Below are 19,372 nucleotides of genomic sequence, written 5' to 3' on the forward strand. Positions count from 1 at the left end.
CATACCATTAATCCCATGGTCATTAAATCATTAGGTTTGCATTTTTACCCCATGCCTGGAGATGCCCTTCCAATCTCTGTTTTAAAGCACCCAGGGAAGGAGGGTCTACCACCTTCTGAAGTAGTAGATTCTTCTGAAGTAGTAGTAGTAGGTCTGAAATTTACAAGTTTCATTGTCTATTGTATTAGACCCCTACATTTCCATAGGAATGACCACATCTCTGCCTCTCTCTATGTCTGACCTTTTGTTTCTCTTCATCCTTCATTTAATTCAATCAGTTTTGGTCCTTGGCACTTTGAAGTCCAGCTGAAGAGAGAACAAACTTTTGTTCCTTGACTCAGCACTGGTTAGTGAGGGTGTTGGCGTGTTTCTCTTGGCATTAGCAGTTTCAATCCATGTTAGATGGGGGAAATTGTCTCAATTCAAAATAGTTTTATGTAAAGCTAAGTCCTAACTGTCTTGAGTGTCATTTTTAGGTGGGGCAATTGTGACACATTTGTCATTAAAACATGACATGGTTGGAAACTGGACTTGTAATGTAGTATGCAACTGTAATAAAAGGTTCTGCTGCAAGATCCATGTTACTAATTTAGGTTTGTGTGGAACTAGAATTAGGAATATTCCATCGGGATAAACATTTTCCTTGACTTCTCAAATGTCATTGCTCACTGTCCTCATTTCAAAGTTGTGAGTCCTTATCCCAATTTTGTTTACAATCAGCTGGTATCATATGATTACAGAAAGTACAGAGTAGGGGGGTCTTGGCACATATTACATTTTTGCCATAAACAAATTAACCCATTTCATCCCATTCTCATTTTTGTGAAAAGCACAAAAATTGTATGTCATTCAAAACAGGATAAAACAAAGTGATCAATTAAATCCCCCCTCTTTTACAAGAAGTTCACCAGTGTAAAACATCATGGAAGAATAAGAATATCTGTAAGACTGGGCCTAGCCAAAGCTGGCCATTTCTTTACATCAGGGGTGAGCAATTGCAGAAGACTCAGAGGTCACATTAACTCCCCCAGGATACTTTGATGAGTTATACCTCCAACCATATTGGTTCAGCAAAAATGATGTTTGGCCTTTTAAATGCCTTTTTGACATCACTTCACAGGCACAATTGGTAAAAACAAAGAAAGCAGTTTTCTCACTGGTTGCTTCTGGACTATGGAACATCCTCCAAGTGGAGGTTCAGATGGTTCTCTCACTGCTGTCTGTATACCATTGGGTCGTCAAATGGCAGAACAGTGTTGATTTTTTTTCTTTTTTCCTGGTATATTTTAAATTATATTTTACAATGTATTTTCAGCCAGTGTAAGCATGTGTTTTTAACATAAGTGATTATTTTTTATTTTTAGAAAAGTACATGTTTAGCTTAACTTTCATTTTAAAGTGTGTAAGATGCCTTGAATCCATTGATAAGAGATAGGAGAAAGAGAAGACATTAAAATTCTGCCTTTTCAGTGCAAATTTCATTCAGATTGCAAATTTCTAGCATTGCAGGGAGAGATGCTATATCTTCACTGGCCACTTAAGCTTTAGACTGATCCTGAATCAACTGTGATGGCAGCCACACATATTGGTCTCAATCATTCATGATGGTGTGTTAATGTCTAGATTAAGGTCTAGCTGGGCTGACACTGTATTGATCCCACTTTTAAACAGAAACTGGATGCCCATTCATCAGAAATACTTTGATTGTGCTTTTCTTGCATGGCATGGAGTTGGACTAGATGGCCCATGTGGTTTCTTCCAACTCTATTATTCTATGATTCTATGATTCTACAGGCCATTCCTTAGTCCACTTGCCACTGATGCCACTTGCTTCCACCCATGGAGTTCCCTATAAGAACTTGGCCATGATGTCTGCTGAGATAATGCTATAAGAACCTGGCCATTATGTCATGGCAGGGAAGCAACACAATCAGATATGAGGGGTAGAGTGAGGAAAATACTGAAAGAAAACTAAAATTGGAAAGTAGTGAATAGAGAAGAGCCTATCAGTAATGGGTTGAGCTGATGTTCACTTTGGGAGACTGCATGATATTTCCTGGGTAATTAATAGATTCCTGGCTTCTTCTCTGTGACTTCCTCCTGCATGGTTAGTGAGTCATCATGTAAATATGCTGCCTATTTGGATGATAAATCCCATTCCACCAATTGCCTTTCACCAAAGGATCGAACGAAGTAGTTGTAAACAATCCTATAAAATATATGGAAGCTTTGAGGGTGATCTCATTTAGACATTCAAAGATGATTTAGGAATAAATTAAGAAGAGGCATATGATTCATCAAGAGGGGGAGAGAAGGCACACAAGAAGTCCCCACTTTATCTGTTTTCCCCATCTTAAATTTGCACTAGTTTGTGTGTGAGCTGAAACAACATTTCTCACAAGCCATCCCTCTTTTCAGCATCCACATTTCTGATTACTGATGGATCGAGTTTATCCCACATTTTTTTCAAAGTGGGATCCAGTCAGACTTTCTTTTTTTCACATACCTGAAGGTTGCTTTGCAAAATTCTATCTGATTATGCTGAAGGAGTGTGCAATTATCCTTTCTCAATATACACCCAAACAGTTGGTGCTATCATTATTCCATGTCATAGATGGGCATTTATGACATACCACTGGACAATGAGCAACTAGTATTCACTTTGTATTGCACATGAAAACAGTAGATTGATACTCATTAGAGAGCATGCTAAAATATTTTAAAACTCTGTTAGATTCCCTGCCTTCTCTTCTTTCATTCCGCATTGATATCCATGGAAGTGCAGGCTATTTTTTAAAAAAAATACATTAAAAAGTATTGGCATCTCAGTCTCTTAAAAGGTGCAGGTTTAGAAACACGGCCAGCAAAGTAACCAGGTGTTTCTCGTTCTCAGAAAGAAAGTTTTATTTTGACAAAAAGTAAAAAGAGTTAAGAAAAAAGTTACAGAGTACTGGAGCATCAATGGTGCCACCAACATGGAGGAGCTCCAAGCAGTGACAGTGCATTTGCTTTTATAGTTTTACAGTATTGTGCCGTCCTTTTGGAGTGTCACTCAATCATTGTCAGGCTCAACTGGTTAAAAGAAAATTAGGCGATTTCACATCATGGTCCACATTCCTTGCCCTGTACCCTCCCTTTGTCCCATTCTTATCAGTAGGAAGGAACCCTTCATCCTAAGCCACTATGTACAATGCTAGTGCTAATGTAAATGGGGCAGGAGAGGGTCCAGCAAGCCTCTGGCTTATCAGGGCCATGTGGATGGGTTACAGCAGTGGTTCTCAACCTGGGTCCCCAGATGTTTTTGGCCCACAACTCCCAGAAATCCCAGCCAGTTTACCAGCTGTTAGGATTTCTGGGAGTTGAAGGCCAAAAACATCTGGGGACCCCAGGTTGAGAACCACTGAGTTATGGGGTACCCTCAGTATGTAGATTCCTTCCCTTTTTTCTTTTTGTTCCTCAACAAACAGAATTACTTTTTTGAAAACTTTTTGTGTTAGTTGCTGAGAAACAGAGATTTCGGAGCAAATTGCTGGGGAATGGGAGAGCATTAATTGTGGGTGGGATAAGGCATACATGTTACATGTATTCATATGTTCACATGTATGTATACACACACTCCTCTTCCATAATAATACAAACTATAGCCCTTGAGATGGAAAAACTCAGCTACAGAGAAAAATAGTTGAATATCATAACTTACCACGTCAATATGATTATAAATATTTCAGCTTTTGTGATATTTATTGACAAACTTGGCACAAGCACCATTTCTTTCTCCCGTTTGGGGAAATTTGTTGCAAGACTATCTTGTTATGCAGCCTGGAGTTAAATTCAACCACCCACAATAACTGGGTGTAATTTGGTGACAAGCCTGCCATATGCTAATGAACTGCCTTGAGCTGTTCTGATAATAGAAGTGATTTATCAACATCTGCTTCCAAACATCTACTTGGCCCACTTTCTAATGGCTTTCTGGATGTATGGATATCCACAGTCAGTGACCTTTGCTGCAAGAATCTGTCTTGGTGATATGATTTTATTGCTTGGAGTACATCTGCTCAGCAAAAGCTTTTTGTAAAGAATGAGAGAAACCATAAAAAACCCTCTTGTAGTTTCAATTATTAGCTATTATAAAGATTGTGGAGGGAGTATGAGAAAATGTTGATGTGAATTCTGATCTGAAATTGTCTGTTTATTATTCTTTTACTCTAAGGTTTATATTCCAAAACTGGAGCATATATTGAAAATATGAAAGAAAGACAATTCAGAGAAACCCAGGTTCTATGTCTAGCCAAGAATACCTGTGCATTTCATTGTTTTCTGCTTAAGTGTATTTATTACCTTACATTTCTCTTTGTTGAAGTTTGGTTAGTAAAGGCCTAGCTCTTTAATCTATTAAGATCAGTTTGAATTGTGATATTATCCTCTGGGGTTTTACGAACCTAATTTGAGGACATCTGCAAACTTGATAATCAATTTATTTATTTATTTGTTTACAGTATTTATATTTTGCCCTTCTCACCCTGAAGGGGACTCAGGGTGAATCACTATGCACATATACATGGCAAACATTCAACGCCATTTATAGACATGCAACACATACAGGCAGATAAAGTTAATTCAACATTCTTCCAACTTCTTCCAGCTTCAGGAGGTTGTGCTCTATTCCAGCCACAGGGGGGGTTGTCGCTTCATCCACTATGACGCTGAGTCCTTTTCTGATCGTAGTATTTCCTCCTTGCTCTTCAATTGCCGGCAATTTTATGGTGTCATAAATTGAATTAACCTCCCAACTGAAGCGGTCCCTAATTTATCTGCTCACAGTTGCAACTGTTTTTGAACTGCCTAGGTGGACAGTAAGCTAGGCTATTAAACGGTTGGGTGCTCAATCCGATTTCGGCTTCAAACCTACCACCTTCCGGTCAGCAGTAATCTATTGCTGCTGGCAATTAACCAGCTGTGCTGCAGCTTGACCCTTAATGATGGACTCTATGCCAACATCCAAGTCATAAAAATATAGTGTTCATATTTTCTTGATCAGCTCAAATGTGGTCTGTTTTCAACATTCTTGCTGAAGTTAGGGCTAAACAGATACCACAGAAAATTCATATACAGAGTAGAACTAACATAGTGTAGTGGGAGTTGAAGTGCTGGACTCTGGGCCCTTTCACACAGCCATATAACCCAGATTGTTAAAGCAATTAATCCACAATATCTGCTTTGAACTGGATTTTCTGAGTCCACACTGCCATATAATTCAGTTTAATGTGGATTTTATACAGCTGTATGGAAGTGGCCTAAGACTCCAGGATACTAGGTCTTTATTTATACCTTGATCATGGAATCCCACTTTGATGAGGATGAGACCCTGGGCAAATCACAAATCTTAGCAGCAGAGTCAGGAAATGGCAACTCCCTCAGAACAAATGTGGCCAAGAAAACTAGCACAAGGTAAAAATGAATTGAAAGCACAAAACACTACCAACAATAAGAATATAGGTAGAGCATAGATTGAACCAAGTGGCAGATGCCATCTCTTTCAGATCAGACACCTTTATGTTCGCTTTTTAGGATCTTCTGTTCTGAATCTGCGGTGTTCTACTTATCTCTCTAGATTGCAACCTAACAATAATTCTTCTTTGAGATTTTGAGTTTTATCCAATGAATTAAAAGGAATCAGTATTATATGCAGCAGTCATCTTGAACAGCTTTAGAGAGGGATTAGATAGGGATTAGATAAATTCACAGAAGACTGGCTTAATAGGCATGATGTCTTTGTAAATCAGCCAACAAGAAGTATGAACAAGATGACATGGTTCTTCTTATGTCCTGCTTGTGGAATTATAGGAAGTGGCTGGCCAATGTGTGAACAGACAACTGGACTAGATTGATCTTTTTATTGTATTGAAATGGATTTAACCTTTTGTTTTTATCTTGGTAAGTTTTTGTTAGTGAAAAACATTCAACCAGATTATGAACGCTTGCAAATTACAACAAATTTTTTTTTGATTTTAAACGAATACATACTTTTTCTCTTTTTTAGATGTACTGTGTCCCAGTGTCCATGTAGAAGGAGACAGGTTCAAACACACCAATGGAGAAACAGATGATATTCCAGGTAATAATGGGTTGCTGTTTGAAACCAGATGCTGTTCTGATTTGGGATGCTTTTAGCTAAACCAGTTATCTTCTTTATAGCAGGGATTATACTAAGTGATAAATGCCATCTATTACAGATAAAAAAAGATTGTTTCTTGGAGAAAAATACTAGGGGGAAAAGTATTCTTACAGTAGTTATTTAAGACTAGCTATTTCAAACTAAGAGCAGAACCCTAGTGATATCATTTTAGATCAATTATTTCAGACATAACAAGGAGGGAGATCTGGTGTTGATGTACAGATTTTTTGTTTGTTTGTTTGGAGAAATATTTTCTCTTCTATCACTTTCTCTCCTAATTTTAAACTGCTATAATTGTGTAAAGTTGGAAAAGTCTGGTTCATTAGATGCAGAAAGTCTTAAGCTCATAGAAACACAATCTTACTAGTTTTGCTATTGTGATAAAATATCTGGAGAGGACCTACTGAGTGCAATTGCTCTTTTCATGTGTGTGCCAAACTCAATCAATATTTCATTCCCAAAATGAAAATGGAAAGTTATTGAAGAGTCTTCTCTCTGAAAAAGAACTGGGGGATTTTATTTGAGAAGAGAAGGGCATCAACAGCCAGTGGGAATTAGGAAAAACACATTTTTTGGCAGAGAGAGCTCAGCGAGAAGATAATCCTAAATTTGGCTTTTATTTAGTCTCAAAAGACATCCCTGTGGATAAAAGGTATAATTTTGAGGATGAGAGCAATGTAGCAGAGAAAAGAAACATAAAATATTTTTGGGAGCAGGGAGTGACTTTCCTTTTTGCTGTTTATCAAACAAAGGAAAAAATACTGAAATTGAAGTGGAGGGAAATTGAATCTCCATGCTCTCAGAAATTCCTTTGATTACTGCTTTATTGGAGATGCATATAGCATGGTGCACAAGCAGAGCCTTCATGTTTTATTGTTTTTATATGCTTGTTTTTATGTGTTTACATGTTTTAAAATTCATTTCATGTCATATTTTATGCTGTATTTGGGCTTGGTCCCCATGTGAGCCGCCCTTCAGAGAGATGGGGCGGGGTAAAAAATCAAGTTGTTGTTGTTATTATTATTATTATTCATAACATTATGTCTGTAACATCAATGTTATTGACAATGAATCATGCAGTAACCCCTGGGCACATTTCACATAAGCTGGTTGTGTATTGACTCATAATTTCCACCCCACGGCTTAATAAGAATAGGAAAAGTGAACTCACAGAAAGTGATTAATGGGAATGGGGGAGATATGATAGAAAATAGCTCTGTTTTGGTTTGTGTGTATGTTTTTTAAATCTTTTGGTAACACTATTCAAATTGTTGATGTTAGTTCTAAACAGAATGTGTTCACAACACCAGATGTGGAAAGAAATGAAGGGGATTAAAAGCTCTTAAACAATTGGGATGGGAGGGTAAAACAACTTACTATGGTGACTGGTGGACCACAGGTGTTATTTGAGCCTCATTTTCCAGCCTCCATACCTCCCCCATCACAGTCTTCCTCTTTCCTTTCCTTTCCTTTCCTTTCCTTTCCTTTCCTTTACATTACTTTACTTTCCTTTTCTCCTTCTTTGTTTTTCCCCTTTGGTTTCCAAAAGTCCAGGTTGTTTACAAATAAATGACCATGAACAGCACAATATTATGCAGAAATACCCTCACAGAAGGTCTCAATATATTCCCCATATTGGCTGAAAATTAGAAAAATTGCTGATCTGAAGTGAAATGGCATCACTTCTAAAGCACCCAGGAAATAGGAGTGTAGCTCATGTGGATATAGTGACAATAATTGGCTTTCACTCCGTAGGCTTTTCTCCACCTTGATGGAACCAGGGAGGCATCAACAGCTGTACAAAGTGATCAGTAAGAGAACAGAGTTTAGAAAATGATTGAACTTGTTTTCTTCTATGGTCTATGTACTGAAGCTTTTTGCATCTTCTTACCTATGAACCTCACTTTTCCCTTCTTTCAAAAACTTAGTCTCTTTGAGGTTGAAGTTCATCTCTTTGAGGTTGGAGCTCCATTGATACTCCCTCAATGGAGTTCCATCAATACTCCATCAAAGGAGTATTGTTGGAACTCCAACCTCAATAAGAGCTGTTAGCCGATATCTATACACGAGAGCTAGCTTTTAGAGCAGTGGTTTTCAACCTGGGGTCCCCAGATGTTTTTGGCCTTCAACTCCCAGAAATCCTAACAGCTGGTAAACTGGCTGGGATTTCTGGGAGTTGTAGACCAAAAACATCTGGGGACTCTAGGTTGAGAACCACTGTCCTAGAGGCTCAAGTCAACTTCTTGGGCCTATCTCTTAGATTTCCTGATGATATCAACTAAGTTTTTTTAAACGTTTTAACAACAACCTGTGTTTCTATCGTAAGCTCATATTGCACTAGCCCTGCTGCACTCTGTTTAACAGATATTAAATACAGATATCTGGACATCAATATTTCTTCCAAAATTTATTCTACAATGGAGTTAATTATCCAGTCAATACGTTATAGGAAAACCAGTGTGGAGTAGATATTACAGCACTAGATTAGGAGAATCAGTTCCATTTTGGATATTTGTTCAATTATTTAGACATTTTTTATCCCACAATTTTATCATTAATATTCAAGTGGTTAGCAGATAAAACAATGTGAGTAATTAAGACAATTCAAAATGAAAACCAATAAATAATTCAAATATTTAAAAATGGGAATTAGCATAGTGGGAAAAGCAGTGTCTAAAAGTGTAACTACCCCATTAATTTCTTCATTTCATTCTAAACTTGTTGAGTTAGTTTATGCTCTGTATTTTCCTTTTGATTCCATAATTTCATAATCTAAAGGAGGTCTACATGTGGGAGGTTAAGTTGGTACATTTGTACTCCAGTGCTACCCTAGATCAGGCACATACCTGCTGAAGCTAAGGCCATTTGACCAGGTAGTCCAGCCTATCCCCTTGCAAGCATTTGTCTACTGAAATCAAAGCAGGGTGCCCATATGATCAATAAGGAAGGTTTAGTGCAACTCCCTCTTTCTTGCTGATTTGGGTACCCCAGTTGTGAACAGGGTGGCCAGGGCTCACAGGAAATTTCATAGGTCAGTCAGGAGCAACGAAAGTGACACAGAGATTACCCTTCTTCTTTCTTGTGCTGATCAGCATAGGGAGAGGATGATAATGGTGGTGGGAATATGGGAAATCAATAGGGTTGAAATGGACCCAATCCAGCTGTCCAGATACCAAAGGCCTATAACCTGTAGTTTCCTACAAACTCCAGAGTATCTCCAATTTTGCTTAGTGGAAGAAAGTCAAGAAGGCAAAAAGAAACAAAAACAAAACCCTCTTAGCATTCACCAGAAGTTGCTGTGTGTCATAAAGATTGCTATTGGTGGGTTTGGGGTAAATACAAGATTTTGGGGTTTTTTTTACTAGTGTGGACAAGTCCAAATAAGAGTTTGTATAAAATATCAGTTTTTCTTTTCAAATAACCAGACAAACAAGGACATAAATGCTCTACCATGACTCTTTGCTTATTTATAACTTTTGCGGGACAATCTGGATCTTGCACCCAATCATACCAGAGCAATCTGCAAAACCAAATGGCCTATAATTACAAACAGAAATGGCTGTTATTGCTTGTCAGTGCCTCTCTCTGTTGGTCTGTGGTAGGCAAAGGAAGACATTGGATTCCACAGATGCCTGTGACTCACTACCTAGTTAGAAAGAACATACTTTAGCTGTAATGTGTTTTTTAAGTGAGTGAAGAGGGCTAACTAGATTGTTGATCCTTAAAGAGGAGAGGCATTTTAAAACTGAGCTCTACCCCAGCCCATATCTGCTCTCTCTGTATTCTTTGGCCACTTTAAATTGACAATTAGTTTTATCCTTCTTTTGTCCACTTTGTTTGTAAACTAATACAAAATGCCTGTGCATGCGTAGCAGAAGGGCTGTGTAACATACCCATGGTTTCACAGCGTGGAACGTTTCTTGACAAAGCATACATCTGAAAGTGGGTGGCCTTTCAATAAGCCTTCAGATTCTGAACTCCTATTCAGTCAGCAGATCTGTTGCCTGGATTCCTATTAATGACATTCATGTGCATTTTCCCTTATGGAAGCAGCTGAATGTTTCTGCCTGGTATAAAATACAGTTGAAGCCTGACCATGCAGTGACATGGTGCATGTGGTGTTTGTGTGTAATACACATGCTGATGTCTATTGTCTATGCAAGTTCATAGCACCATAGAATCCTAGAACTGGACGAGACCATAGCAGACATCCAGTCCAACCCCCTGCAATGCAGAAACACAATCAAAGTACCCCGGCAGATTGACATCCAGCCTCTGCTTAAAGGCATCCAGAGAGGCAGAAGTCCACATTTTGCATGACACATGTAGATGCCCATTGGGCCCATATACATTGTGCATTGCAATCATACATTTCACATTTAGTTGTGCAGTTTTGCAATTGACTTATTTAATCATCACACAGCTGTTACACTTACTGTTGCCTCCTTTATACAGGCTTTTGGTAACTGCTACATTAAATCTGTGTATCTAGAGAGGGTTGGCATCTTTCTGAACTAAGGAGATAGAGGAGGGAGCTCTGGACTGACCAATGAAATCAGAAACCAAAATTGCTTCCACATACTGAATACTGCAGACATTGTTGATGAAAGAAAGCAAAGTACAGTAAGCCATTACTAGGATTAGGGGTACAGAACCTAACAACCATGAAAAATCATAAATGAAAACAATTGCTATGTTTTAAATCTAAAATAACACCTCTCTAAGTATCTGTAGATTTTGCAACATGACTCCATGGTCAGTTTCCACCAGATATTGACTATAGAGTCATAATAGAGGACCAAGAGATTCCTAGATAAACTATTTTAATCAAATTTTTGAATAATCAAATGTCCAAAGATCAAACATGTGAATCTAGAGGACTGGCTGTAACATCTTCACAAACGGAAGCCAAAGATGGGCACCTATCAGGTCATCAGGCTACTGAAGGAGTGGAACACTGGACTTGAGGCAAATATATATGGACATTGTTTTCACTGATAGTTGAGGTGAACATGAATAGTACACACTTATTTGGCTTCTGGAAAAAAATCAAATAGAATTGCCAGCACCTATTTAATCCCGTGAGCCAAAATTAGTACCCGGGAAAGTATCAGCATGGAGCTAGTTGGCCTTCAATTGAGATGTAAAAAATATTCAAAAATAATCTTTAGAATTTCAAGAAAACATGAGGAGAAGAATCTGGAACTACTTAGAATATTCATAGTTTAAGACCTATTTAAAAAAATAAAAATCCCACTATTTCTATTTGCACAGAAATGAACATTTTTTATTCAGGAAATATAATGGATAAAATATTCTGTGTCAATAATAATTATTTCTTGCTGATATATTTAACCTACAGTTCCACACACAAGCTGTAATGTTCTTTTGAAGTAGGGTCAGTAGGGAATTTTCAAAGAAGTGCTTAATAATATATTGGCAATAACATTGTTTCCCAAGTGTGGTTGGTGAACAATGGCACTATGTCAAGAAATTATCTCATTAAAGTTGTTCCTTGGACTTTTAATGGGGTGAAATCATAGGGCACTTGGCAGCAATAAATGCCTTATTATAACTCTTTATTGAAAATTGGGCAAAGAGTAAAAATAATAACTCAAAGAAACAAAGAAATGACTACAAGGCAACCACCATGACCTACACTATAAATGCAATTATTGGTTTGACAGATGGTCAAAGCACCTTCCATTGTGTTGAATAGCTTGGAATTTTCTCAGTATGAAATAATAACTTTGGAGGAGAACTTTGAATATATAATATATGGCATAAAATATGGACCTGTTTGCATATCAGTGATCTTTAGGTGAAGCTGGTGGATGGGTAGAATTATAGTTTCTAGCTGGATTCTACTTCTTATCAACTTATCAACAGGCCTGGGTAGAGATGTGAGAGATGATCGTATCAATATGTGGGAAGCTGATGGACACCCAATTTCAGATGACATCTGCCTTGAATTCATGATTCACCATTATCCATGACAACATCATTGCTATCCATGACCCTGAGTCTGCTAGACCTTATCAGAATTGTTGATATTAGAGTGAGTTGGAAGTCTTTCAAGTACAGGGTCACTCACCAGAAGTTCAAATCGACTTGATGACAGTTCTCATGAAAAAAAGTTGAACCAATGAATCCACAAACCTTATATAAATATTACGAAGTTTCTACTGTTTCAGTGACTCTCTTCACGAATTTAAGCCCAGCATGGGAATAATGCAATTCTCCAGAAAATTTTAGATTATAATGACTCCCTGTATCCTTTATTGCCACAGCTGCTCCCACCGGTGGCCAGAATCAAACATCCCCTCAGGAGAAGGTTAAATTGCCTCTGCGTCTGTCTGTCTCTGTCTCGGTTCTATGTGTATATGGGCATTGAATGTTTGCCCTATATGTATATCATGTGATCCGCCCTGAGTCCCCTTCGGGGTGAGAAGGGCGGAATATAAATACTGTAAAAAAAAAATACTAGGACTTGCAGTCTACTGAAATCTGGAGAACTACGTCATATCAACTATTCATTTAGGTTCTTTACCCCCCCCCCCCCCCAATTCCTATTTTTCCACTTTCCTCTTTGACAGGATTTGACCTGATTGAACAATTCCGGGTGCGGGAGATATTTGGAATGAAAGACAATGGGATCCATAGTGCTTACGTGCGACTTGGAAGCTTCCCCATTGTGCAGAGAACAGAGTAAGTGCTACCTTCTTTTAACCTGTTTTTGGCTTGGGAATTTTCCTGTCCTTCATTTCTGCCAAGTCTGGACTTCCAGAATTGCAGATAAGATTCATTTGTGCTTCTTAACAGGCAAGAATGATTTTATGTTGACCAACATCACTCTGTGATCAAGATGGCAACTGTAGCAGATTAGACTTTAGGCTTTAGCAGTTTGCTTTTGTTTGAGCCTGCTGAGAAGGACAAGATTTTTTCCCTTCTATCCTTCCCTTTTACTGAATGAACTGAGTGGAAACTAATTTTGTAGTTTGATCTCAGTTTCCAGCAAGGAAAGTAAGTTGAGGATACTAAAGAGAGAAAATGAGACAGCTGTTAATCTTATTAACCTTGCATATTTTGTACGCTTACGGAGCCGGCACTTCTTGTAGTCTTTTCCCTATGTTTTTAGACAACTAAATCAAGACAGTTGGAAGGTATGTGATTTTGTAAATTCTACTTATGTTTGAGCCCCTGATTCTGGATAAATGTCCTCAGAACTCATGGCCATGCCCCGATCCTCATGGCTTGACCTTTCTTCTTCAATCTTCAGGGTGAGATGGAGAAATCACTGATTAAGATTAGTAGGTAAAGGTAAAGGTTTCCCTTGACATTAAGTCTAGTTGTGTCCAAGTCTGGGGGTTGGTGCTCATCTCCATTTCTGAGCTGAAGAATCAGCATTGTCTGTATATGCTTTCAATGTCATGTTGCCAGCATGACTGCATGGAGTGATGTTACTTTCCTGCCGGATGTTACTTTCCTGCCTATTGATCTCACATTGCATTTCTTTCAAACTGTTAGGTTGGCGGAAACTGGGGCTAACAGCGGGAGTTCACCCCGCTTTCAAACCGCCAACCTTTTGGTCTGTAAATTCAGCAGCTCAGCGGGTTTAACCTGCTGTTCCACTGGGGACTCCCAGATTAAGAGTAGTCACTTGAAAGGTGTATAGGTACATATCCATATTACTATGCACTTCTGACACTTCTGCAGAATGTTTTGCAATGGCTGCTGTAGATTTTCTAGATATCTAACTCACCCATGACTCCACTCTGTCCCACACTCCCAAACTACACCCAGGTCAAATCTCAGGGGCTGGGAAGCTATTAGCCCGACAACTCTATCTAGAAAAAATGTCAAGTTCTTTTTGCAACAATCCACAACAAGAGTGCTTTAGTGTCATCAGTACTTTCCTGCCATCACAATTTCTCACTTTGTCAGGATTTGCTTTTTTCAGTGGATTGTTTTCCACTCCGTGGTGCCGACGATAACTACAGTGGCAAGATGCCAAAAAGGATGTTTTAAACACCCAGTTATTGATCTAGGCAAGGCATGAGACAAGGCTGTGATGCCGTTTGGCAGGCGGTGCAGAAGTCTGGCTTGCAAGCACTGGGATTTAAATCAAGGAGAAAATAATGGAGAAGAATTCTTCAAGGAAGTCACTAGAGCACAGCAGGGTTTAGATGGACCATAGCCTAGTTGCTCCTGGCTGCCAAAAAGAGAAGGATGCAAAGGCTATTCTCAGATGAAAAACTCAGCTCTAATTTAGGGAGGAAGAGGCATAAACTTTATTCCAATTAGAACTGTTTATTTTGGGGTTTGTTTTTGACTTTCCCCCCTGCTCTTGCAGTGTTATTATCTGCATTCACTCTTCTAGCTGCTTCTGGGTATTGTTTGTTTTAAATTTATTTCCAGTCCTCACTCATTTTAAATTATCTGTCTTATTCCGAGGGCCCTCCTTTATCGTTACTAAGAATATATTCTCCAACAGTAGGTTCAAGTGCAAAAGGCATTATTCACACACACGCACACTCACACACACACAGGTTAGGAAGTATAGAAATATATAGGACAAACTTTAAAAGGATTTTTGAATCTTCCCTGATAGAATCACCCCAGGGTACATCTACACTATAGAATCAATGCAGTTTGACTTCACTTTCACTGCCATGGCTCAATTCCATGGAATCCTAGGAGTTGAGCTTTTACAAGATTTTTAGCCTTCTCTTCCAAAAAGTGCCAGAGCCTCAGTAAACTGCAACTCCTACGATTCCATGGCATTGAGTCATGACAGCTAAAGTGTCAAGCTGAATTGATTCAGCATTAATAAATAAAAGAGGTTTTTTTTTCCTTCCTGAGGAGGAGTGGACCTAAGGAACTACATACAGAATGTTTAAAAAGTAACCAGTGGAGTGAGCTACCTGAGAAACTGATAGACAACAGTAAAATAGACTGCCTCTGCAGGTGGTAGATTCTTCATCATTGCAGAAATTTAAACCCAGTTTGGATAGTCCTCTCTTAGGGATTCTTTAGCATGGTTTCCTGTCTGGAGAGAAGACTGAACTAAGTAGTCCTTGAAGTGCCTCTTCTAATTCTGGTGTCCCACGAAATTATCTCTATCCCGACTTTATAGTCAAGCAATGGGTTGGCAAACTGTGTGTGCTGGATGAGAGATGTCTGTTCGGTTTTGTCAAATGTCTTTTGAAAAATTTATTCCAGTATAAATGGATACTATTGTCCAGCATGAACCCTCTCATGCTGTGGTAAGTTCCCAGACTTTGCCTAGATAGTGATACACAAAACCACAGCTAAAGCAAAGCCTATTGAATTGAAGAGCATGCAACTCAGGAATACCATAAAGTCACACTAGACAACCTAGAAAATATGTGGTCAAACATGAATAAATGAAACTACAGGTAGTAGTCCTACAGAGATGGGGGCTATCTTGTATTTTGCTACTCTCTTAAATTATTTTTCTTTCTAAAATTGAAGAACTTTGCTGCTCATCATTAAAGCACTCTGTATTTGCTCATTGGTTTTTCTGTTTATTCTTTTCATTTCTTGTTGCCATTTCTGCTGAAATTAGTTACTACTTCCAAAACATTTTTTTAAAGTGGGTTCATTACCCATTTAGAAAAATGTGAAAGAATGAAGAAAATAGTCCCTGGATGTACCATGGAGAACAATGGCTCCATTATGCCACCTGAAGGTGTCCCCCAAATTCACAAGGCTGAAATGCTTCTCTTTTCTTTTTCTCCCCCTCCTCCAGAGATGTTTTCCCACAAGGCCTTCCTGATGAATATGCCTTTGTGACCACTTTCAAATTCCGCAAGGCTTCCAGGCGAGAAGACTGGTACATTTGGCAGATCATTGACAAATATGGCATACCTCAGGTAGGCCTTTCTGTATAGCCTTCGGGGAACAGCTGTGCACAATGAGTTTCAGTTTATTGCACTGTTACGTTAACCTCTCATTGCCCTTTCCATGTGGTTTAATGAAATTCAGAGTTATTTAAAAATTGAACAATAGGCCATTTTCCCTAAAAGCCTTTGAAACAAGGGTGGTGTGTCAACAGGGCAGGTGAGGTGTAGGTTGACTAAACTTGAAACTTACTTTTAAAACAATCACTGTAACGCCCTGAATCCAATTTATAATTCCAAATAAAGTCAACCTTTTGAACCAGCAGAACTTGTCTGCATGTTGACTCAAGATTAAATGGTTGAGTCAATGGATTTAATCTAGTTGGAACTAATCAATAAAATTCAGACAAATGTCATATTGAAGCTCTCCATAACGGAACATTGGACAGATGATGATCTGGACCTTCAGGAATCATCCTACCTCTAACCTGTTATAGTAGTATGTACTAATGTTATTTGCTGTTAAAACTCACTTTCCAAGCTCTGTCATCTAAAAGGCAGTCATAGTGTGCACTTGTTGAAGCACCCTACTTATGTGGCATCAGGGGAAGTGAGATGGGTAGAAAGAGATAGAAATGTTTATGTGAAGATATACTAAGACTTTGTAATGTATGGGCACAAGTAATGATTGGAGAACCCTTTGGAGTTTGATTTGGAGAATATTTTAGATGATAACATGATTGTTCCTCAGAGACAGCCATAGTCTATACCTGACTCTCTCACTGGTGCTGCATATAGACAAATGGGTCAATGTTAAATGAGATATGGTATATGATGGTCATTTGGAACTTGGATTTGTTCAGAAGTAGTGAACTGATAAATAATAGTGGTAAGGGATCAACAATGGAAGAAGGCTATTGCTATCTTGACTCCGTACCCAAAACAGCTGATAGGCTATTGACAGAAATTGAATGTCAGAATGGGTGGAACTTTTGCCTTTTAATTCATATCTTCCAGTAAAACATTTTTACAGTACATAGCTTTCAATTTGATTGATTGATTGAGTACACAATTTTGCATTTAAAATCTATCTATCTCTCTTGTTAAAGGTGTCTATCCGACTGGATGGTGAAAATAAGGCCTTGGAGTATAATGCTATTGGACTCACCAAGGATGCAGTGAGAGTGGTCTTTAGAAATGGCCGTGTCAGTGACCTGTTTGACCGTAACTGGCATAAGATTGCTCTGAGTATCCAGTCCCAGAGTGTCTCCCTTTACATCGACTGTAAACTAGTGCAGACATTGCCGATTGAAGACCGAGAAAATATTGACATCCAAGGGAAGACAGTGATTGGGAAGCGTCTCTATGATAGTGTGCCAATTGATGTAGGTAACAATGTTATAAATACCTTTATTCACACAAAAAGCTTTTAATATTAGGAGAATATCCATTCCTCTCTGGTCACCAGTCTACTCTCTCATTATCTGAACTCATGAAAAGTGTGTAGGACTTTTGAAGAGTTCACCATATGGAACGGGGGAAATGCTATGCTACACTACTCACAGCACTGTAAATTGATTACTTCAATTTAAATCTGGGGCTCTGACTTTCCATCATGCTGTGGTTCAAGTTAACAATGCTCATCATAACTATTTCTAAAAGGAAACTTGGCATTCTACTCATTATGTAGAATGATATCTACATAGCTTGATCCATAAAAAGCTTGCATTTTGATAAATAAAACTGTCACTTGTAAAAGGAAAAAGTTTTTTTTAAAATAAATATTTTTGATTCACCAAATTGAAGAATAATAAACCACACAGGCAAAGCTACAAACCAGAACTATAATGTGTAAAATAAAGACATAAACAAGTGAAAGCTGTGTCCTCGTAGGTGGCAAACATATTTTCTTCTTCCTGTTCCACAGCTCCTTTTGCATATCCAACTTCCATGCATAACCTAGTTACATACCCTCCAACATGACTCTGATCCTCCACATTCATTCCACATTTTCTCTAAACACATGTCATGTATTCAGTGTCTCAACATACCTGGACAGTGTATACATTTGTATTTTTATGTCAAAGCAATGATCATCTTTAGAATAAACATCATATATGAACTGGTTCTCTGCCACACATAATCCAGTTGACTTTATGCCAGATGCACAGAAAAAAGAAGGCAACATGATATTAGTCATTGGGAACTGACTTCCATGTGTTCCATGTTTTCTTAGTTTGATCTTCAGCGGATGGTTATCTACTGTGATTCACGACATGCTGAACTGGAAACATGCTGCGACATTCCTTCTGGGCCTGTAAGTTTCATTGTATGTTTATGTCTCAGTTAGCTTACCAGCTATTAGGAATTGTGGGAGCTGAAGTTCAAAACTTTGCTCTACTATATTTTTCAGCAGGCTAAACCTTGATATTTAAGCAGACCTTCAGCTTTTAACAAGTTGGGATAGTGCACTGGTTTTTGACATGTAATAGATATTAATGGGCTTAATTTTAAAAAGGTTGCTTGTTCATGCTGTATGATTTTTCATGCTATGTATTATTTTAGCTATTTTGTGTTAATGAAAAGGGTGATTTGCTTTTGATCCCATATGGATATAAAATAAATGGATGAATTCATTAATTAACAGGGAAACATCAGAAATGAGGATTTCAGTTTTGATAAAAATAGTGGATACATTCCAGCTCTATGCTCATTAAAATGCAAGTAATGAAATGATAGTAAAGATTACCTCCTTGATACATACTAATCCTAGTCTATTCTGTACGCAGTGCCAAGTGACCATTGTTACAGAGCCTCCTCTCCCTGTAATCACGCCTACAACTGGTAGTGAACAGATTGGGCCCGTCAAGACAGTCAACTGTTCCTGTCCTCCAGGAGAAAAGGTCTGTATTTAGTATTTACATATATTGGGGGATGCAGATGAATGTTAACATTTGTCAACAAAAATATTTCTTCTTCTTCTTCTTCTTCTTCTTCTTCTTCTTCTTCTTCTTCTTCTTCTTCTTCTAACAATAATAATAATAATAATGCCTCAAGTACCACCTCCCAGCAGTAAAGAACTGGTGGGATCACAAACCTGCAAAATGAACACACAAAGATACTGTGGGACTTCTGAATCCAGACTGACAAAGTTCTAGAATACAACACACCATACATCACAGTTGTGGAAAAGAAAAAGGTTTGGATCATTGATGTCGCCATCCCAGGTGACAGTCGCATTGATGAAAAACAACAGGAAAAACTCAGCCGCTATCAGGACCTCAAGATTGAACTGCAAAGACTCTGGCAGAAACCAGTGCAGGTGGTCCCG

The 19,372-nt window shown here is 38.3% G+C and overlaps 1 protein-coding gene across 1 annotated transcript in view; it reads left to right on the plus strand.

Annotated features, from left to right (window-relative positions):
• The window catches only part of col22a1 (collagen type XXII alpha 1 chain), a 188,433-nt gene that overhangs the window by 60,151 nt on the left and 108,910 nt on the right, over positions 1 to 19,372 (plus strand). Inside the window, exons 4-9 of the mRNA XM_062979993.1 lie at positions 6,044 to 6,118; positions 12,775 to 12,886; positions 15,951 to 16,074; positions 17,151 to 17,426; positions 18,278 to 18,358; positions 18,831 to 18,944. Coding sequence (XP_062836063.1) covers positions 6,044 to 6,118; positions 12,775 to 12,886; positions 15,951 to 16,074; positions 17,151 to 17,426; positions 18,278 to 18,358; positions 18,831 to 18,944 — 782 coding nt within the window. The remainder of the gene's footprint in view (positions 1 to 6,043; positions 6,119 to 12,774; positions 12,887 to 15,950; positions 16,075 to 17,150; positions 17,427 to 18,277; positions 18,359 to 18,830; positions 18,945 to 19,372) is intronic.

This window comes from Anolis carolinensis, chromosome 4 (genome assembly GCF_035594765.1).
Source record: "Anolis carolinensis isolate JA03-04 chromosome 4, rAnoCar3.1.pri, whole genome shotgun sequence".
NCBI lineage: Eukaryota > Metazoa > Chordata > Lepidosauria > Squamata > Dactyloidae > Anolis > Anolis carolinensis.